Consider the following 22,711-nt stretch of genomic DNA (forward strand, 5'->3'; position numbering starts at 1 on the left):
TTTGGGATTCTGGAGAAGAAAAGAAGGGCACCATTTTGCTGGGTTACTCTGCTCTGACAATAGGAGGAAGAGGAATTAATTCCTCTTTGAAAAGACTCTGCCCTGGGTGGAGAAATTTCACCAATGATCGGGAGCTGAGACAGTTAATTTCTGGTTCCTGCAGGTGCCTCGGTCAATAACAGTTAAAGCTCATTAAAGACCCATCCTGCCTCACTCAGGAAGACGAGGGTCCAGAAATGACTGGATTTTAATGACTAAAGACCACGTGGTTCAAGGCTGCAAACCATGTCTCTGAGGTGTTTCCATTAGATATATTGAACCACACATGTGTCCCACAAATACTCAGAGCAGGAAATGGAAGAAAGCCTTGTAGGAGGAAGCCTCCATCCTCCCTCTTTAAAAGAACCTCATCTGAAACACCAGATTTACAGATAAATTACCCAACCCCAGAGAACAGGAAAATTTATCCTTTTCTCCCCTCTCCCATAATCCATTCTACTTACAAAAACCGTAAGCTCCATCACTGCCACCCTTGAGAACAATTTAGTATTGAGAGACAACCTTGCAGGCCATCTCTCGCCAAGGCCAATGTAAGCAGTACAATCGTAGTTTTTAGAACTTTCTCTCCACATATTTCTTCCTTGAGTTAAAATATAGAGTGTTTTCCAAAGACTTTCAAAAACACAACAATCTCACTAAACAGCTGAGAAAAAAAATTAACGACCAAGGCAAAACAATTATAGTCAAATTTTCACCTTTGAGTTCTCAGCTAATGTGTGGCAGGTGGAGGAAGGCTCAGAGCCGCGAGCTCAACTTGCAACAACAATGAGAAGAGCTGATTCTACCCAGAGCCGCCCAAACGCCCAACGAGGGGCAGAGGTGCAGAACTAGCTGCCCACCTGACATGGATGTGTCGCCCTCTAGCTATGGCTGACTCAAAGTTCTGAACAGAGATCCAGGAACACAGCTGAGTAGACATTTGTCCCGAGGAGGGAAGGGGCTGACTGACAGATCTCTCTTTTCAAATACTCGTGCCAGCAGAGTTGTTATTTCTAACTGTTCATCGCGATAACGTGGGATAATGCAATGACTCCCGCTAATTGGCTGAGAAGGGGTTTCAACAACACGCGTATGTATCCACCTCCTCTAGGGGGCTGGTTCCAGCTAGCTCCAGAGAGCACAGAGCGCAGAATGCTCTATAAAATGGCACAAGTCGACTTTGGCACGGCGGGCGAGCGGGCGTCCGTGGGGAGCTAACCGCTCAGTATCTAGCCGCATGACCTGCTGTGGGTGAAAGGCAAGCACATCACGGAGGCTTCGAACGAACACCTTACCTGAGCCATCTGCCTCTCCAGCTTTGACCGGGGGATATCATCGAAGTAGTTTTCGTTTCTTCTCCGCCTTGCATCGCCCTGCATGATAATGTGAGGGACGTCTAGGGAGCCACCAGTAGTGTAAGTGCTTTGGCTAAGTGATGGAGACAACTGAGGAGGAGTGTGGTTACCACTGGCTTCCTGAATGGAAATACATCATGAAGTAAATACCATGCTCTCGCGGGGGGCCAGCCTTTGGTTTCAAAAACTGTGAAAATACGAACACAACAAGCTACGGGGGTGGGGGGTGGGGGTTGGAGGGTGGGGGTGGGGTGGGAGCAGTTCTCATTCATCTGCTGGGATGTTCTACTAGATGGTGTTAATCAGGTCAATACTCCTGCCTCCCATTGATAGAAAGAATCACATGTTGTTGTTGTTTTAACCAGGACTACGGACGATCTCTCTAGGAAAGCAGAGGTTCATCTCTGCGGGGCACCCCATCACTCTCGCGTGTTTACCAGGGGAGGGAGGGACTGTGGGCGGAGCATCCTCCCTGAGGTGGCTGCCGCTAACGTGGGATTAGGTGGGTCTTGACCCTCTCTACCGAAGTGCGTGCGGTGTGACAATAGGGCTGGGGAGTGGACACAGTATGGCAACATAGCATGTCACGCGACGTACAGACTGCGGAGCGATGCGTATAAATGACAGAGGATGCTTTTCCGACAGCAAAGACAGCCCTAGCTGCAGACCGGCCAGAGCGGGGTGAAGGACGGCAGCGGCTGCCGCTCTGGTCTTTTCAAGCCACAAGAACATGGGAGCCATGAGATTCTGCAGGCCACTTCTTCCCCTGACTTCCTTTGGCAGAGTTAGGCCCACTTTGGCTAGAATCCCTCCCTGCCCCCCTCCGCCCCGTCCAGTCTTTAATTTGTTATTTCATAAGTTTCTTCTTGGGAGTCAGGGTGAGGGGTTCAGAAGGGAAAGGCCAGAGAGCTGTGTAAACTGGAAATGGCTCGCCTGAGGAGATCTCTCAGTGTGATTACGCACGCACGTGGTGCTTGGCGCCTCCCCTCTTTCCAGGAAGTAAGAGGGAGGCAAGATAATGTGCCCTTTGGAGTTTAATCGTTCTGATGGATTGGAGGCCTCTTATGGAGGATAAATACGCATCCTACCTCCGCTTTCCTTACTCCTCAAACCCTGAAGTAGCTTACATCTACCTTAGCTCATCCTGATGCCCCTGGTACTCAGTTCCTCTTGTGGATTCTTGCACCTCATGGGCCCCCTTTCCTCTTGTAATCTAAATCAGACTCACCATTCTGGAAGGTTCTGTCCTGCCCAGCGCCCTGTCACACTGACTGTAACCCATCAGAGCCATTTATCCCCCAGGAGCATATGCACAGAGGCCCATGTTTGTGTTCATCATTTCTGGCTACCTTTCGCTGTGGGAATGAGATGCAAGGGAGTGTAGGACTGAGCTTGTCAAAGGAGACCTTGGCTTTCTAAAGGACTTTGGAAGAGCCCACTTGAGCTTCTGGGAAGGGGGGTGGGGCTGTGACTACGTTCTCTGCCTCAACCTCTTGATTTCTTTGGGGTCTTTCCTTCTCACTTTTCCTCTTTGCTCTGACCTCTTACAGGTTTCTCTACCCCAGGTTTCTAAAAAACATAGCTGAAGGAAACAATTGTTAGTTTATTAAATAAAATTTTAGAGTCTATCTTTTTAAATTTTTTGAAGTGGGTAAAAATATGGTCATTTTTCATTTCTTGAAAAACAGGAGGACCCTGAGGTTAATTTTAAATTGATTCTTACTTAACTGAAGCTCCTGATCGATTTCTTTTCTGTGGGTTTGAGTCTGACAGAAAACTCATTTCCTTTCTCTTGGGAGCGGGAGTCTGGGGATGAAGGGGTGGTCTTTAGAAGATGGTGGCTAGACAAACTATTCCCTTATAATGTAGTTCTAAATCTCTGAATTATTTATATTGAGAAAACCAGACACAATCAAAAGGGAGATTGATAAGGCAAGCCATGAGGAAAATGGCCTGCATTTCCTCCTCCACGGCTTCCGCCATTTTACTGCACAGTGCACTTTTTGAGGAGAAGGGAGGAGAGCCAAGTGGACGTGGCGGCACTTACCCTGAGCGTGATGGAGCGAGGGGGCTTCTGTGGAGGCTCCTCATGCAGTCTGTCTCCCAGAGATGCCAAAATGCGTTTCCTGTGGCCAATCAAACTGATCTTTAAAACCTGAAACAACATGCATTTGGGTTAATTCTTTTATCTAAGGTGGGGGGAAGAGAATTTGTATGTGTCCTACAACGCAAATGGTACAAAGAGGTTTATGCAACATTAGCCTGACCCTGTGAGAGACACGGTATGAAATCAGGGGCACACTTCGGTCTAGAGAGGAGTTGGAGGGAGTAACAGCCAGAGAGCCTGGGTGGAGAAGGCAAAGAGGGCCCAGATCTCACTGTGCACATTGGCTCTGAGACCCCTGACACACAAACCGGCCCTTAGCGAAGACATCCTAAAAACTCGCTGGGTTCCTAAAGCTTTTAGAACAAAGACCGAGCTTCCTCCTTGCCTCATGGCTAAGAACCTGGTGCAGTGTGTCCCTTCACACTGGACTCTCAGTCATGTGGGCCTGAGTGTCTCTGCCTGTATGCCTGAACACGCCACACACACACACACACACACGCATGCACAAATGCACTCATGTGTGTGCACGCACACACTTGTCTTCACCTGGGACCTCTACCCCCCCCAACTCCTCCAACCACACCCCCTTCTGCTTTAGCACCTGTAGCCTTTCGAGTAGCTATACTTCTTTCCCTCTATTACTCAAATGTCTCCTGAGGAAGAGAACTGCTTTCACCTCTTCACTGAAAATGCTGTACCACAATTCTATAAACTCACTGTACCACGGTTTTGGTTTTTTTTTTTTTTTTTAAACCATTCTTTGAAATGACTGTGTCAGAATGCTTGTGTTTAGGCATCAGCTGCTCCCACGTGGGGTCTCTAAGAACAGAGCCTTGGGACTTGTTTATCACTGTTATTTCTGCAACATACCAGACAAGCCTTGAAACAAGGCAGGGGAGGGGTGTTGGGGTGGAACTCTATGAACAGGAGAGATTGGGCTTGGATGAGGATTAAAGTAGGCAAGCTAGGGTTAGAATAGGTGCTAGGGGTAGATTGAGTGTCCAAGGAGAGCACTTTCAAGGGCAGGACTGCAGAGGCATCTGTGGAAGAGATATCCAAGGGAGCCTCGGCCCCGGTCCAGTCCCGTAATGTTTGACAGTCATTACCCTCTGTCACCTGAGCTGAATCAGGCTTGTCTGAATGGTAAATGCCACAGCTTCAGTGGTTAAGAGCACTGCCTGCTCTTCCAAAGGTCCTGAGTTCAATTCCCAGCAACCACATGATGGCTCACAACCATCTGTAATGAGATCTGGTCCCTCTTGAGGAAGAGACCTGGTCAGTCGTCCTCATCCACTTAGACCATGAAATCCAATGTGGACAAGTTCAACAGAGCCGCCATACACGGGCTGCCCAAGCATGCTGCAGCATTGCCAGAGTGTATATTTCATTCATTCAGTTTCAAATCTATGACATTTTGGGCATATCTTCAAATTATGACTACAATCACAAAAACATTTTCTCCCTTCTGTGTCTATGTGTGCCCCAGGATGTAAACAGCTCTTGACACATACCTAGCTTTTAGTTATATAAATAATTTTTTCCATTCTTATCAAGTTTTACAGAAGAGAAACTGAAATTTATGCAATATTTATATAAAATTTTATATATTTATAATATTAGTATTATATTTATATAACATACATAACAAATTTCAGCTATATATACAACATATATATAATATATACACACATATAAAATATATATTATGCTACCTTGAATTTTGGGTGCTTGCTACCTATTGGTTGTTTGGCCTAAACTGATTTAGGTTTAAGGTTTGTAAATTTTTTATTTATTTCTTTATTTATTTCACATGTGTGTGTATATGGGCATATGGGTGCCATGGTACACATGTGGAGGTCACAGGACAACTCGGCAGAGCCAATCTTCTCCTTCCACCATGTGGTTCCAGGGGATTGATCCCAGGCTGGAAGGCTTGGCTGCAAGCACCTTTATTTCCCAAGCCGCCTTGCCGGGCCTTGATTTAGTTGTTTTTTTTTTTTTTTTCGAGACAGGGTTTCTCTGTGGCTTTGGAGCCTGTCCTGGCACTAGCTCTGTAGACCAGGCTGGTCTCGAACTCACAGAGATCCGCCTGCCTCTGCCTCCCGAGTGCTGGGATTAAAGGCGTGCGCCACCATCACCCGGCTTGATTTAGGTTTTAAATAGCTCCCTGTCCTGTTCTTTCACACGGTAAATGCTAATCAAGTTGAGCACCAGCGTGACCTGTCCCCTGGCCCTGTGGGTTTATAAATTCTCACTTCCTGGGCTGAGGAATCCTGACGTTTGATAAACAGTTCTTCTCTCCTAGCAGTGATTTCACCTGCGCCTTCCCCCACTTTATTGCCACGGCATAAGGATGCTGAGGAAACACGACTTGGGATATTCCAGCATTAAGTGATCCACGGCTGTCAGTGTGAGTGGCGTACTGTTCTCTGCTTTTTAATGGCCTCTTTATAGATGTTCCTTTCCAGTCGGCCCGATGGAAGGCAGATCTTTTAGATGCAGGGTGATTATGAATATCTACATGAGACAAAGGTGCGTATTGGCCGTCAAATCTCTTCACTTTGCTGGAGTGGACAGTTCAAATCCCCGTAGTCTTGGGAGATTGGTTTGGATCACGTCTACCTAAATTCCTCATCCTCCAGTTGTCCACGCAGGAGCCCATCTGCGATCCTTCTGCCCACTCACGCGGCCTGGTGCTGTCTTTCTGCATTTCTATTAGGCAGCTCGGCATTTCACTACATGGACGAGCGTTCCAACTGAATCCTCCGTGCAGATTATGCATATGCTAATGAAGTAGAATCCTGTGCTCATAACTCACAGGCAGCATTACCTACCGCAGCCAGAGAAATGTCCTTATATCCTTGTACTGTTTCATTTTCTGAGCACCAGGACCAAAGATTCCTCCATCTCAGAAAACACACAACACTTGTCTTTTCCCAAGGCAGTCTGCAAGTCTAACCACACTTCATTTTGTTTTATTTTATGTGTGTAGGGTTTTTGTTTTTACCTGCTTGTGTATTTGTGTGCCACTTGCACACCTGGTACCCAAGGATGCCAGAAGAAGGAGTTACAAATGGTTGTGAAGTATATGGGTGCTGGGAATTGAACCTGCAACCTTTGGAAGAGCAGCCTGTGCCTTGACTAATGACTCATCTCTCCAGCCCCCTCTTATTCCCCTTTATTCTTATTCTCTATTACTTTGCCAAGAGCTTCTATCAGATGTTATTCCTGTTCCTCCTAAAATCCCCCTCTTCTTCTTTTTCCAGCAAGTGATTGAACCCAATGCTCATGTTGCTTCGTTGGGCCCCTGACTACTGCTAAGAAATGATCTTCGGGTATCTTTAATAAAGATACTCAATTTATGTTCTAAAAAACAAAACAAAACAAAAACCGACACTAAGCCACAACTCTGTAGTTTCACTCTTGTGTTTGGTTTCCTCTCTCATACTCAAATTTAAGACAAGTGACCTGACTCCTCTGGCCGCAGTTTTCCATCGGTAACATAAGGGGACATTGTTGCCCGTGATGGCCAAGATCATTGAAAAGATAAAGAAGAAGGGCATGATGCTGGGTGTGGTGGTTTCCACACCAGTAATCTTGGTACTTGATAGACAAAGGGGGAGAACCACTCTGAGTTCAAGGCCAGCCTACTTTATGTAGTAAATTCTTGACTCTAGGTCAGAAGGCTACACAGAGAGAAATCTCTTTCTCCCTCTCTCTCTCTCAAACATGCACGCGCGCGCGCGCACACACACACACACACACACACACACACACACACACACACACACACGGAGAGCAGGAAAGAGGGAGGAAGGGAGGAAGAAAGGAGGGTGTAACAAGAGTTGTACCAAGAGCCTTCAACTCTACTGACTAGTATTCATGGTACTGGAAGGTACACTGCACACTCCCAAAAGAGAAAGATAAACACCAATCCAGTCACAAAACCTTCAATCTATCACGGTATAGTGCCTGCAAGATGCGCTAGTGTAATAATGGCATAAGGTTTATGGGAGTAACCAACCAAGATCTGATCTGATTTAGGGCCCACTTTATGAGACAAAACCCATCCCTGATACTGCTCAGGTGACCGAGAACCTGAGATCAGATATGCCTGAGACCTAGGGGAAAACCAAATACTGATGTTCACTAGAGGAATGTAGCAATAAATGACCCCTAAAGACATTCTGCTGTACTTAAAGATCAGTATTTTGCTCCACCAGCAACAGAGAAGCTTCCATCTGCAGTAGATGGGAATCAATAAAGAGCTGGGCAATGTGCAGAGAGTGAGAAACCTTGGGACACTCAGCCCTGAAAGGAATGTTTCCATCAAATGCCTCCCCTCAGGACTCAGGGAATCTTGCAGAAGAGGAGACTGAAAGATTGTAAGAGCCACAGATTATGGATGATACCAAGGAAACAAGGCCCTTCTAAACACAGGAGGATGGATGCACACGCGAAATCACAGATTGTGGCAGCATCCTCGGTGCCTGCACAGGTCTAGAAAGTAGACCAAGTGTACTATATATGTGCACACATGCCTCATCAAATCATTAAGGTAACCTAGATATTCTCACTTGCATGATGCCAAACTTGAGACTCGGAAATACTGAGGAACCTGTGGGCCATGCTGCCCACAGGTGTCAAGGTTTGGAACGGTTCCTCAGCCTCAGTCACTACTGACTGCTTGCCAAGCTTCTCTTCCTGCTCTTCCTTCCATACTTTCTGGCCGCAGCCATGCCATTGATCACGGCATGACTGTACTGAAGCGGGGGCTTCTTTTAGTAAGTCCCAACCACCCGAAAGCATTAGAACAACTCATTTCTTTGACAAGTCTCATAGCAAAGAGCAAAGAGCAAGAACTTTCCAGCATTCCCTGGGATGCAACCCAAATTAGTTAATATCAGAGTATTATAGAAGGCATGTAACTTTTGGCTTCAAAATTCTCAGGTTGATTGAGAGACATCCAACTGGCAGAGCAATTACAGAATATTCCAACGAAAGATGGTTTAAAAGACCAAGGCAGTCTGGTCTGGCTTGAGTGAGAACAGCTTCTTGCATCTTTGTAATTGGAGCTCGGAAGTAGTGAAATCCCAGACACCTAGGCTCTGCAAGCCAATCTTCCTTTGAAAGCCTCCAGCAGTAGCTATGTTTTAGAGGAGAATTTCACAGCATCCTAGGAACATTATTTTGGACCTAATGAAAGTAAAAAGACAAAGCAAGGGGAACATATTGGGCATCTGGTTATTTTAAGATATTGAGACAATTCAGCTCAACTAACAAAATATTAGGTTTTTGTCACAGATCATTTTGAGGATACCAAAGGGAAATGACTTACGGAGTTTCTAAGGTCGAAAAGACTGGGCAGAAAGAGATGACCTGTCAAACCATTACTGAAGAAAATAATTACATGTACATGAGAAAGTGGTCCTGACTGCAGAGAGGAACACGGACCAAGAGGAAAGGGATCTAGATAGATAAGGGATCAAAGGCAGAAACGAGAGGAAGAGGGGATCAATATTACTGCATATTTGAAAGACGGTTATGATCACATCGGTCATTGTGTCCATTGCAAGGAATACTGTTTAAACACCACGGGCCTCCTGGGGTTTTCTACATTGTCAGTTAAAAGAGGACAGCCTCAGCAACTCTGTCCCAAGGTTGGGCAGTAGGAGAATATCCGTGCTGGGTGTCAACACTGTAACATTATGTGACTGTCATTTATAAGTCCAGGGATAGCTGTGAGAATTCTGCCAGACAGACAGTATCATGACATTCTCCTTGCACTGAATGGCTCGCATCACAATATATGTCAGAGTAGAGCTAAAAGTTGGTATGTGCAGACTTTTTAAAATGAATGAGATCTAAATTAAACATGTTAAATCTAATGTGGTGTAATGCATCGCTTTGTCTGCGCTTTAAAAATTAAACAATGCTTTGATTATAATAACAGTGCTACTTACCCATTCTAGATACTTTATGAAATACAAAACACAAAAAGCAAGCATATTTAGTTATCCCCAAGCTATTAACATTTAGCATGCATGCCAGGCTGCACCCTGTGTCGACAGATGCGAGAGAAGTTCAGAGAAGCCATGTTTTATCGCGGTGATGTTGTAAGGTCGCCTTTCACCTTGATATTTTCATTTCATATCAAAGTCAAGGAACTTTTCTCCATATACAAGTCTGAACAGACATTTAAAGTAACTCAGTACACTGGTTCATAGCAGTGTTTCATAACTCCTTAACCCATCCCCTTGTTGGTATTTATTTTCTAAATATCACGTACTCCACATGCTTTAAGATATACTCTTATCCTACCAATTCCATCTACATTGTCATTTTGAATGGACACGATATGGAATATACTAATTAAAATCGCGAGAATACACATGAGTCACGGAGAGACGACACGCAGCAACAGTCCGTCTGCACAGTCTGCTGAAATCTCAACCCCATCATTGCTGGCTGGACCACATTCCCCGGGGAAATCACACACCCACGTCACGTTCCTCAGGGTCACCTCTTGCAGTTGTTGTGTTTTGGAGTCTGGGTTTAGTGGACAAATGCGATAAAGAGCATGCAGCGTAAGTCCTCTAGGGATCAGACGCACGGCAGCGCTGAGCCGGTGGGCTTTCTGGTCATCGCTGCTGTGGACTGTGCTCTTTTTTCTTTCTGTTTTTCACAGCTGTGGAGAGGAGAAGAGCGTCCCCCTGCGTTTGGACCTTTCTTGTATATTGTCTGGGTGACCGGCCCTCTGTATTCTCTAGAGAGTTTCCAGTTAAAGAGAGAACAGCTCTCATTCAAGTCTGCAGGAGCCTCTGTTTCCTGAATGACCTCTTTGAACCAAGTGTCAGGTGTGTCGAGGAGGCGCTGCTATGCGTGAGGGCCAAGGGTGGGCTCTGAGGTGGAAGTTCATATGGTTTGTTCTCATGTACAGAACTAAAACTGAGATTAAATGCGGAAGCACATGTCCCCCCGAAGAGAGAAGGTACACTTCCACAGAAGCGCTTGAGGAGCCCACAAATCCAGAGATTCTATCCATTTGCTGACCCTGACATTTCCTCTCTCAAGACATGGACCTCAATAACACACAGCTGGAAGAGTAGGGGCTGAGGGACTTCTGAAGCAGAAAGTCGTGACGTTTGATTCTGAATTGTTTTCCCAGCTATCTGGCCTTTTACACCTTGGAGATCAGACACCTCATTCAGTGAGCACTCACTGGGTATCCCGCACATGCAATTACAATGTTACATAAGCTGTGAGCCACAAAGAGGAGAAATCATGCAGGGTTTTAGGACACTAAATAGGAGGTGGAGAAGTATATGTGTGTGTAATGTGTGTATAGCTATTTCTCTTCTCACAATTATCCATCCATCCTTCCACCCATCCATCCATCCACCCATCCATCCATCCACCCATCCATCCATCCATCCATCCACCCACCCACCCACCCATCCATCTAAATGTTTCTATCTACCCAGCCTTCCCAGCCTAAATGGACTCCAGAGGGTTGGGTGAAGAATACTAAGAAGCTGCTCTAGAGACTCTGGGGCACTCTGCTCTGCTACGATTTCCCTTTAGGTATAATGGAAACTTAAAACTTTCTCTCTTCTCCTTAAATAACCCCAGGAGCAATATTTGAATACTATCCTTGTTGCTTCATTGTGTTGCTATGCATTTCTCTGGGTAGATTTCAGATCAAGAACTAGGCCTTTTACTTCTCCAGATTTCTCTCTTATTGTTTCTAGCTTCCTGTATGCACACCTCTGCATGTTCTAAAACATGCCTGCTTTTCTTGCTCCTAGACAATCTTGCAAAGGTGCAATCAAGACCCAACTCAAACTTCCCTCAATGGGTATTATATAGACTGTGTTTCTGAACTTCCCTGGTGTTTGTGGGCTGTTGTTGACACTAGATACAAGTCTTGACATGTACAGCTATTTCTCTGTCTTCCCCCCCCCCCCCATACACACACACATCTTACCTGACCAAGTACACTATAAACTTGGGGAAATCACACAAAGTACCTTTGGGCCCTAGGGTCTTTCACAGCATCTAGCACACAAGTACACCTCCTAGGTGGACCCTAAGGCCTCAACTCTGATCCCTTCCAAGGTGGACTAGCAAAGCAGGCAAGACAAGACCAAAAACAAAGAGGAAAAGAGGAAAGCATCCATTATCTTAGTCTCTCTTTTTTTTTTTTTTTTCCTGCTCTTGAGAATTCTCTACTCTTAGGGTCTGGCACCTTAATTTCCATCCAGTCTCCTCACAGGAAGAGAAGCCAGCCTTCCTCACCTGGTGCCACTCTAACTCCTCCTGACTTCCACTCTTCCATCTACAAAACCCAAACTCGAGCTTTGCTCATTCATTACCATTCAAGACCACACCTACTAAGCAGCTACCCAACAGCAGTTTGTAGGACTGATGGCAAGGGTTACGAGTAACCCAGTAACCCGCAGGAAGGAAAGGCGTCCCGACGCGTCCCGACGACACGGCTCTGCAGAGAGCAAAGAGTGAGCAACAGGGATGTGCTTCTGAAGACAGACCGGCTCAGTAAACAGGAAATACTAATCATGGGGAAATGCACTAATCTTCTCGTAGAAAGACAGAGCGTAATGGAATAATTGCCTCAGAGCATTTAAGGGTTCGGAAGGTACAAAGCCTTCTTTGTAATCAATGGGGATCTCAGGTTTATTTGTAAAGCTCCCTGAATTACCTCTTGATGAAGGTACTAATTTTCTGATTATTATTTTACCATAAACAGGGCTCTAGAAGACGAAGAAGAACCCACAACAAACCAGCCAATCAGTTTCTAATTTCCCCGTGAGTTACTTTTAAGTACACCTTGCGGCAAGTTAGCTTTTCGTAGGGAAAACTGGGCTGCACCATGCAAAGCCAAACCATCAGGGTTACTGTAAGAAAAACTAGTTTAAGTAGAAAGCAGGACCAGTGTCATGCTCCACCCCTAAGGCTGTCATTTACATGTGCTGATGTGCTAACGACATTTGAAAGTGGAAGCTGCGAATTGCTCTGCGCTTTTGTTAATGCATCTCAGAAAGCAGAGACCACTGATTTGCTTGGGTTTGTTAACCACACAAGGTTTTACAGCTACTTCGGGTATTTCCCAACTTGCTGAGATCAATTGTAGAGCACGATCGACTCTCTCAGTTTGAAAATTAAAATGCTTGTCACCAGAGCTCATCAGTCAAGGTTTGCCTGTACAAGATGAATTGAAATATACAAAAGGTGAGAATATACTCATATCTGCAAAGCATGGCTTTTAAAAGAAACCGAACCTTCAAGAGACGATTCCCAGTAAGCGAGGAGTGGTTTATTCAGTTCTTGGCCTATGAATGGTCTTTTCTGTTTTATCTTCTCATTCTTCAGTAACCTTAGTGGCATAGAACGCCTTCCACCAGAGACAGAACAGTGAAAGGGGGCAGTGAACTCAATCCTGTAATTTCCTTTTCTTGTCAGAGGCTCTGATAAAAAGAATCTGCTGAGGAGGAGATAAAAATCTATCTAATGGTAGCTAGAATTAAAGCTCCAGAAACATATGCCAGGATTGGACTTAGCCCATACACTACTGCTTGCTAGGATTTGGCACTCACATATTCAGTCCATGCGTGTTGGGGAAAAGAATATAAGGGTTCAACAAAAATGTGCTCTTAAGTAGATGTTGTCAGTCCCGAGGACAAGTTCAAGATGGGAAAGGACCCCTAGGGTAACGGCAGTGATGGCTTTGTTATAATTCCCTTTCTTGCATCAACCCCTCTGTCATCCCACAGCATCTTCATCTCCTGGAGATTCACAGAGGAGCAAAAACTGGGGGATCACTAAGGAGCCGCTAGAAAGACTGAAATAAAAATGTCCGACAAGGCCCAGTGCTGGTAAATCTGGGAGCCCACACAGGGCCAGTTGGAATATAAAGGACCCACAGTTGCTTTCAGAAAAATATAGCCCAGCAAGCTCACACAAGAGAAATGGAAACATGTCTGCACAAAGACTTGCACATAAACATCTAAGTGACATTTTTCAGAACAGCTGAGAACTGCAAAGAGATTAATGTCCCATCCATCCGTGAACACATCAGTAACAAATGGTGACCCAGTGGTCTGGGGTAGAAATGGGTGCAGCCATTGACTTCCAATAGGCATGAGAAGCTTTTTGGTGATGCTGAGTATGGTGACCGAGACGTATTGAAATGTAGAGTTTAAACGGTGATTTTACGATCTGTAATTAAATTGCTTAATAAAGTTGTTAGAAAAAAATACTGGGAGAATGCATATAGTATTCAGAAAGGACAGTATAAATGAGGTCATTTCTCAAAGATGTAATTTGGGCTGCTCCAGAGACACCTCGGTAATTCTGGAATATACCACTTGTCAGTTGGAAGCAATCCAAGCTATAACATGTTCGGTATATCTTAAGGGAATAAAGGGAACCGTGAGCCAGAGGGCAACTTTGTTCTGGACACCGGGCTGTTTAGCTGGAGGCTAATGGATGGTGAGCATATTTCTTGTTATATGTGTACAATAAATTAGCACTGATTACTTGTAAATGAGCATCTTCCTGAGGGTGTAATCTTCCAAGCCAATGCACTTCGGTAACAATGCTGATTCTTTCTAAGTGTGTATCTTTGCAGGATACAGTTATCTCTGAGGCCAACGTGGTTCTCTCTTTAGGGTAGCGGTGGTGATAATGAGACCCTCCAGTCTTAGGGTAGAGTAAATATAGTCACTGTGGCTTTCTAGTCCAAGAAGAGTCACTTGGAGAGGGTGGAAGACTGACCACTACTTAATCCACCTAAACACAGAAAGCATGTGTCAGGGCAGGGAGAGGAAGTGGGATGGAGAGAGACGACCGGAAAGCCAATGAGGAGACCCAGCCTTGCTAGGGTTGCTGGTGACAACCTCAGGCATCTTGCCTCTCATAATACAGAGACTATTTTGTCAGGGGTCACGTTGATCCCAACCCAAACGACCCTCAGAAATTCCTCTTCTACTGGGTTCACCGTGCTAACAAGCAGCATTGCTAAGTCAGCCTTCTGGGTACCACACAGTAGGGAAGGACATGCTGAAGATGATCTGTGCTGGAGTCTTTGGTCGCAGTGTTCAATCCTCCTACCATACACTGACAGACTGGGAGGCATAACATGTTCTTGTTCCCACTTCAGTCAAATGAAACGAACACCCCTGTGGCACAGAGAGGGCACTGTTATTCAGGGCAGGTCTTGGAGTCATGGTGACTTGGGTGTGAGTCATGCTTCTGATTTTGGGTCAATGGATTAACCTCTTTCAGCATTTCCCACACTCATCCAAAATGAAGGTGTTAAAAAGCAGTACTTATTTCCTGGTGAAAAGCAGAATTCAGCGAGACTTAGCACCGTGTCTAGAGAAAAAGGGGTCTTGGCGGACGGCAAACTTCACTCAATGTTTTGATTAAACCCAGCTGCTGAACTGGAAGCACTGGGCCCCCTCCTAGAACTTAGCAGGTACATTGAAATAATGCCACGGCCACTCCACAGCAGCTCCGTGGCTGGCCACGAATCTGTTCCCTGCCAACAGCTCTGCATCACCAGCCACACACCGTTCAAAATTTCAATGATCTCATTAAAAGTAAGTGTTGCTGAACTATGTTAATTTCCTTTTTCTTCCCCCCTGGCAGAGTTATTAGAATGAAGCTGACAGACCAGGTGAAGGGCAGAGATATGCTGTCTTTGCTTCTGATAAAGCACTTGACAGAGTCTTCCATTATCTAGGTGCGGGTGGGCTCTGTGAGTGAAAAATTAAGTGGATTCACAGCTGGGGGTACAGCGGCACCCAGGAGGCTTGATTGATGGCTCTGTCACAACCTGTAGGGGGGACCACTGATTGAATGCCACAGGGCCGTGGCCCTGGATTCTGCTTCATTCAATGTTTTTTATTAATGGCATTAAAGTAGGCATAGGAGAAACACATCAGATTTTTCAATGACATGAAACGGTGAAGAATATTTAATACGATAGGAGGCTGATACAAAACTTCAAAATTCTCTCAATGGGAGAAAGGCAAAGCTGGCGCCAAGATGAGGCAATCGAAGAGGGGCAAATGTTCTGTTCTGTGTCCGTGCGCCAGAGGCACCGTGTGGGATGGAAACAGGGAGGATGGGCCCTTGCCAACAATCTCAAGAGACATCTGGCTTCCATGAAGCTGAACACAGGAACTGAGTCTTAGGGGGAACAGCACAAGAGCAAGGGACACATTCATAGATGATTTTTATAAAACATCTTGTTTACCTCCTTACTTCAGCCTGATGAGGCTGCTGATTCTGTGACACTTGTGGAAGGGAACAGACACAGCCGTGCTCAGGATGCTGAGGGAGTTGTCAGAGTGTTGTCAACAAACTCGGGACACCGATATGGTTCTGACTTCCAGAATGCATGCTTTTTTTCTGTTCTTCACAGTATGCTGTTGACTCTCTCCCAACATTCTCTGGGGCTCAAGGGAGATGGCTTTAAAAAAATAATCAGCCCCGTGCCTGCCTCTGCCCCCTCCCATTCTGCTCAAGAGTTGCTGGCTCCCTGAGAGACTCATTTGGATGTAAACCGGGTGCTTACCTTGCGACTGACACTTTCTGTGTTACTGTATGGACATCACAGTCTGTTCTGAGTCCTCTCAAGGTTTATCCACAAATAAAACACTACAGAAATGATTGTCGCATCTTTCCCAGTTTGCCACCTTCCAAAATAGCTTCCTGCCAGAATGGTAGGCTCTGGCCAGAAAAAAGGTAGTGTGGGACGCTTGAGAATGATCTGGAATCGGCGGCTGTCAGTAACGAGACCCAGGTAATTAAAACTTTTTAAAATGAAGGTAATTTTCTGGGGCTGCATTAATGATTCAGGGTTGCATATTTACATGAGAAAAGCCTCAATTACCTTTAGATAATTAGGCGGTGTGTTAAGTAACCTGACTATGATGATATGCACTTGGAATGCATGAAATTAATTCAATTATTGAATTAGTTTGTATTAGGGTTTAAATGTTACTGGCTGTCACTGGGGGTCCTTACCACCCTTGCTGAGAAAGTATTCTGACATCCTCCTCTCTTGGCTAGGAGCAGCGTATTCCTGGATATTTGGAGTGCTGAACTGCATCCGCGTCAGGTCCTAGGAAGACCATTTGTCTCCAGTGTCATAGCAGAGGATCGTGAGGACTGCATGGTATCCCAGAAGAGTGCCCTTGCTTTAATACATAAATTCTCAGGAGCAGCTGGTTGTCACTGTTGCAAAGGCTAACGCTAGCTGCGTCAAATTCCAACTTACAGAGCTTAGATGGTCATGGACGGTTCTCGGGCGGGGGAACTGGCAGCCCCCTCTTATTTTTCTTCTCTTTTTTTTCTAAGCTTAGGCCAGCCATGATTCACAAAGCTGGAGAATGGGGTCCTCAAACAGATGGCAAGCCATTGGCTGCTGACCATGCTGGCCCCATCTTGATGAGAGGGGTGGCCTGCTGTGATGAGTGTTCATGATGACCTCCATGGTAAACAAGGTGAGAACCTCGGCCGTCAGCTGTCTCAGTTACACAGGCAGAAAAGGAATGACGGAGGAGGGAACTGGAAGTTGCTTTGAACTCTAAAACACTTCATCTGCAATCAAATGTGTCAGGTCCTTGATGCTCATTTTTTTAGACAAGGTCTCGATATGTAGGTCTGGCTGGCCTGGAACTTGCTATGTAGACCATGCTGGCTTCAAACTCCCAGAGATCTTCCCCAGGCTCCTGGGATTAAAGGTGTGTGGTACCAATCCCAGGTTCCTTTAGGTTCTCGGTGACTCCAATGGACCTGACTCTTCCTAAGCTGGGCCTTCTCTTCTCGCTCTGGGAAAACCCTGCACATCTCTTAGCATTTCAAGACCAGGTTCAAAGAGTACGTTGTGAAAAAGGAAGCTTCCACCAATCCCCTTCGCCACCCACCCCTACAAACCACAGGTGGCACTGCGGAGTGTTTACTGGTTCCCTTCTTGAGGTCTGAACCTTCTGGAAGGCAGAAATGAGTATCACTTACATTGCAGTCCTTCCATAGAGCACAGTCGAAGGTTGCTTAAAACCAAACCAAATCACACGAAAACAAAGGAGTCTCAAAATAGAGGAACTTTTGAGTAATTGTGTCAAATTAGTCGTGTTCTGGGAAACACACATAGAACAAGGCATGATGATGGGCATATAAATAGCTGCACATATTTAATTTGCATAAGGAGGTCTTCCTAAAACCAAAGCCACCACCATTGACATAAACATATTCATCACTTCCCAAAGCTGTCCCCTGTCTTCCTTAATATCTTCCCCTCTGATGGTATAAATGGCCCATAAGATTCGCCTGCTTAGCAAGTCTTAAGCACACAATACGGTGTTGTTAGTGACTGGAACCATACTGTATAGTACAGCTCTGGATTTGAGCTGTTTTGTGCCATTGGTACTTTGTACCCCATGACCATCACACTCCCATTTCTCCTTCTTTACCAGCCCCTGGCGACCTCTGCCTCTGTGAGCTGGGCTGTTTCAGATTCCACACGCAAGCAGATGAAGAGATCAGATGGTACTGGCTGTCCTGCCTGGCTTATCTTTATTACGTGCAATGTCCTCTACACCCAGCTACATTGCTGTAAACAGCATGGTTCTCTTCTGCTTTCGGGGTGAAAGTATTCCATTGGGTATATACACACCTTACAATCTTCTTCACAAGTGGACACAGATGTTGATTGATTCCACACCTTGACTACTGAGATCACAACTACAGTCATCAGGAGAGGGCAGGCCTCTGCTCCAGGTCTTGATTTCAACTCCTTTAAATACCCAGAAGTAAGACTGCTGGACCAAATGGGGTTCCTTTTTTAATATATAATCATGATAGGCAATATGCAATATTGAATTAGGTTGTAAGGTCAAACTTATGATTCCAATATGGACAAGTGAAAGAAAAGCACCCATTTCTTTTTTTTTATTTATTTATTAAAGATTTCTGTCTCTTCCCCACCGCCGCCTCCCCTTTCCCTCCCCCTCCCCCAATCAAGTCCCCCTCCCTCGTCAGCCCAAAAAGCAATCAGGGTTCTCTGCCCTGTGGGAAGTCCAAGGACCACCCACCTCCATCCAGGTCTAGTAAGGTGAGCATCCACGAAACTGCCTAGGCTCCCACGAAACCAATCGGTCCAGTAGAATCAAAAACCCGTTGCCATTGTTCTTGAGGTCTCAGTAGTCCTCCTTGTCTGCTATGTTCAGCGAGACCGGTTTTGACCCAGGCTTTTTCAGACCCAGGCCAGCTGGCCTTGGTGAGTTCCTGATAGAACATCCCTATTGTCTCAGTGTATGGGTGCACCCCTCGTGGTCCTGAGTTCCTTGCTTGTGCTCTCTCTCCTTCTGCTCCTGATTTGGACCTTGAGATTTCAGTCCGGTGCTCCAATGTGGGTCTCTGTCTCTGTCTCCTTTCACCGCCTGATGAAGGTTAATATTCAGGAGGAAGCCTATATGATTTTCTTTGGGTTCTCCTTCTTATTTAGCTTCTCTAAGAACCCGAATTATATGTTCAATGTCCTTTATTTATGGCTAGAAACCAAATATGAGTGAGAGGAAAAATGTTCCTCTTTTTGGGTCTAGCTTACTTCACTCAGGATGGTGTTTTCTATTTCCATCCATTTGCCTGCAAACTTCAAGAAGTCCTTGTTTTTTACTGCTGAGTAGTACTCTAATATGTATATATTCCATACTTTCTTCATCCATTCTTCAATTGAAGGGCATCTAGGTTGTTTCCAGGTTCTGGCTATTACAAACAATGCTGCTATAAACATAGTAGAGCATATACTTTTGTTGTGTGATAAGGCCTCTCTTGGGTATATTCCCAAGAGTGGTATTGCTGGGTCCATGGGTAGGTTGATCCCAAATTTCCTGAGAAACTGCTTTCCAGAGTGGTTGCACAAGTTTGCATTCCCACCAGCAATGGATGAGTGTACCCCTTTCTTCACAACCTCTCCAGCAAAGGCTATCATTGGTGTTTTTGATTTTCGCCATTCTGACAGGTGTAAGATGGTATCTTAAAGTTGTCTTGATTTGCATTTCCCTGATCACTAAGGAAGTTGAGCATGACCTTAGGTGTCTTTTGGCCATTTGAACTTCTTCTGTTGAGAGATCTCTGTTCAACTCAGTGCCCCATTTTATAATTGGGTTGATTAGCCTTTTACGGTCTAGTTTCTTGAGTTCTTTATATATTTTGGAGATCAGACCTTTGTCAGTTGTGGGGTTGGTGAAGATCTTCTCCCAGTCAGTGGGTTGCCTTTCTGTCTTAGCAACAGTGTCCTTTGCTTTACAGAAGCTTCTCAGTCTCAGGAGGTCCCATTTATTCAACGAGGCCCTTACTGTCTGTGCTGCTGGGGTTATACGTAGGAAGTGGTCTCCTGTGCCCACGTGTTGTAGAGTACTTCCCACTTTCTCTTCAATCAGGTTCAGTGTGTTTGGACTGATATTGAGGTCTTTCACCCACTTGGACTTGAGTTTTGTGCATGGTGATAGATACGGGTCTATTTTCATTCTTCTACAGATTGACATCCAGTTTTGCCAGCACAATTTGTTGAAGATGCTCTCTTTTTTCCATTGTATACTTTTAGCCCCTTTATCGAAAATCAGGTGTTCATATGTTTGTGGGTTAAAGTCAGGGTCTTCTATTCGATTCCATTGGTCGACTTCTCTGTTTTTATGCCAATACCAAGCTGTTTTCAATACTGTAGCTCTGTAATAGAGTTTGAAGTCAGGGATGGTAATGCCTCCAGACGTTCCTTTATTGTATAAGATTGTTTTGGCTATCCTGGGTTTTTTGTTTTTCCATATAAAGTTGATTATTGTCTTCTCCAGATCTGTGAAGAATTTTGATGGGATTTTGATGGGGATTGCATTGAATCTATAGATTGCTTTTGGTAGAATTGCCATTTTTACTATGTTGATCCTCCCAATCCAAGAGCAAGGGAGATCCTTCCATTTTCTGGTGTCCTCTTCTATTTCTTTCTTCAAAGACTTAAAGTTCTTGTCAAATAGATCTTTCACTTCCTTGGTCAGGGTTACCCCAAGATATTTTATGCTCTGTGTGGCTATCGTGAAAGGTGATGCTTCTGTGATTTCCCTCTCTGTTTCCTTATGCTTAGTGTATAGGAAGGCAACTGATTTTTTGGAGTTGATCTTGTATCCAGCCACGCTACTAAAGGAAGCACCCATTTCTTGGAAGTAGCTGCTGAACCATCAAACGGCAAAGTAATAATTCCTGCTTGCCAACGTAATTGATTACTACTTGCAAGTTTCCAATGAAAATAATGACATGTTTGATTAATTAGTGTTTGATTTAAAAAAAGCTCAGCATCTGACTGTCACTAAGCTCATTAGTTGTACCTCTTTTGCACAGTGAGGAAATACTTTTCACTTCAAGATAATTGGGAAACTGAGTCACATAGAAAAGTGGCCTATGAAGAAAATCTGGTGATCCGCCCTTGTATCGCAGGAGAATGACGGCAGCATGAAGCACACCACTAACGACTGCCATTCACACGTGACGTCAATGAAATGTTTGGTTATCGATGAGAAGGTCACAGTGCTAGACCACACTTACAGATCACACCATGGTTTTGCCCACCCGTGGTTAAAATCTTCTGAAACTCGAGCGACCCGTGACTGTTCATTGAGAATTTAAATCCCAAAGATCACTTATGACGTATGAAAAGCACCTTTTGCCATAGACTTATCTTTGTCCCAAGTTCTTTTAAAGAAAAATAATTCTTTATGTGTGTGTGTATGTGCACACAGGTGTTCTCTGAGAACAGAACGGGTGTGTCAGATCCCTTGGCACTTGAGTTCTGGGCAGCTCGGTGGCATCTGACCACAGATGCTGGGGACTGATCTCTGTTCCCCTGGAAGAGCAGCGAGTGCTCCCAACCGCTGGGCCGTTGCCCTAGCCTTGGAAGCTCAGCCCTTTAAAGAATTTACTAACTTTGCTTGGGGATAAAAGCCTCTCATCATTTAATTCCTTGAAACGAAAGTGGCCTCCTCTCCCTAGCAGTTCTTCGTGTTTACTTATATTTAGCCTTCTCTCTGATCGGGGTTCATTAAAAATGATATTTCTATCTCCTGAACATGACAGAATGTGTTGAAGGCTTCTTGTGGGAAAACCACAGGAAGCTATAGAAATCTTTGTGGGAGCCTTAGCTGGAGCGTCTGTGGGGAGATGTTGCCTTTGAGAGACGCTAATTAAGAAGGCCACGGAGGAAAAAACTAGGTGCTACCCTTCCAAACATAACTGCACAGACACAAACATTATTAACACAGACTGGCTTGATGAAGCCACATGAGGCTTATGTAATAATGGCTTGGTTCCTGTTTCAAAAAAAAAAAAAAGAGTGAACAAACCAAAAACTGAATCATTTGAATCATAAATCTGAGATTTTAAAAATTCTTCATCTAGTTAGAAATTAAATACAATGCAATTTCTCCAACACTCTTTTCTCCTATTTTTTTTTTTTTTTTTTTAGGTACATTACATACCTATTGCAAAATCTCTAGCCATGCAGAAGCTGTAAAAAGACTATCTGGACCTCAGACTGCAACGTGATACTCATTTATAGGGTTTTTACAGGAAGAAAGTTCCTTTACTTTTACTATCCATCTTTTTTCTTTCTGTATGAAACGGCTTAATAAATATAATAAATAAATAATAAAATAGAGACTAACTTCTAGAACCAGAACCAATAGCTACTATCTTACTATATGCAAGTATGTCTCTGGTTACTTTATTAGGAAGCTGGAGGAGCTGAACTGATCGACAAGGCAACACAAGAGATAGGTTTTGTCTGATTGGCTCTGTTTATTTGATGATTAAATTGTCATGCAGACATTTTTAGTGAGCTCTGAATGAGAGAAACAGATGTCCCATGGCAGGTTCATCCTTTGAGCCCCACCCTCGTTAAGGAAAAAAAAGGTAACGTTCACAATCTGTGTCAAGTATTGTCTGTCCCGTAGTCACCGCAGACCTGTGCTTCGGGAAGTGGGGTGGCTTCTTATTTCTCTACTTCTTGGTCTAGCGTCTCGTTTCCCACAGCCAGATGCTGTGGAACATTGGATAATTTGGGTTACAAGTTGCAGAAATTCGACGTGTCTGCCCTTCCTTTAGCAGAGACTCCGAATCCAGGAGGCTCACTGGA

The 22,711-nt window shown here is 44.7% G+C and overlaps 1 protein-coding gene and 1 long non-coding RNA gene across 11 annotated transcripts in view; one reads left to right on the forward strand and one right to left on the reverse strand.

Annotated features, from left to right (window-relative positions):
• Anks1b (ankyrin repeat and sterile alpha motif domain containing 1B) overlaps positions 1 to 22,711 on the reverse strand; it is an 864,790-nt gene that overhangs the window by 68,021 nt on the left and 774,058 nt on the right. For 6 of the 8 annotated variants that reach the window (XM_050145702.1, XM_050145698.1, XM_050145703.1 and 3 more), the window contains exons 18-19: positions 3,442 to 3,549; positions 1,335 to 1,514 (exon numbers count right to left, since the gene is read on the reverse strand). In XM_050145702.1, the coding sequence (XP_050001659.1) occupies positions 1,335 to 1,514; positions 3,442 to 3,549 (288 nt within the window). The remainder of the gene's footprint in view (positions 1 to 1,334; positions 1,515 to 3,441; positions 3,550 to 22,711) is intronic. The other 2 variants (XM_050145705.1, XM_050145704.1) reach the window with 1 other exon arrangement.
• Positions 1,328 to 22,225, forward strand: LOC126503784 (uncharacterized). Of its 3 annotated transcripts, none has more exons than XR_007592402.1 (5): positions 1,328 to 1,454; positions 5,810 to 10,358; positions 12,269 to 12,327; positions 13,293 to 17,033; positions 20,923 to 22,225. It is a non-coding gene; the product is annotated as an uncharacterized lncRNA (long non-coding RNA). The 3 variants fall into 3 exon arrangements; XR_007592401.1 differs by lacking the exon at positions 1,328 to 1,454 and having other exon boundaries at positions 5,313 to 10,358; positions 13,293 to 16,705; positions 16,888 to 17,033; XR_007592400.1 differs by lacking the exon at positions 1,328 to 1,454 and having other exon boundaries at positions 5,313 to 10,358.

Source organism: Alexandromys fortis, unplaced genomic scaffold (assembly GCF_014885135.2).
Source record: "Alexandromys fortis isolate MF-2015 unplaced genomic scaffold, M_Fortis_MF-2015_v1.1 scaffold_50, whole genome shotgun sequence".
Lineage (NCBI taxonomy): Eukaryota > Metazoa > Chordata > Mammalia > Rodentia > Cricetidae > Alexandromys > Alexandromys fortis.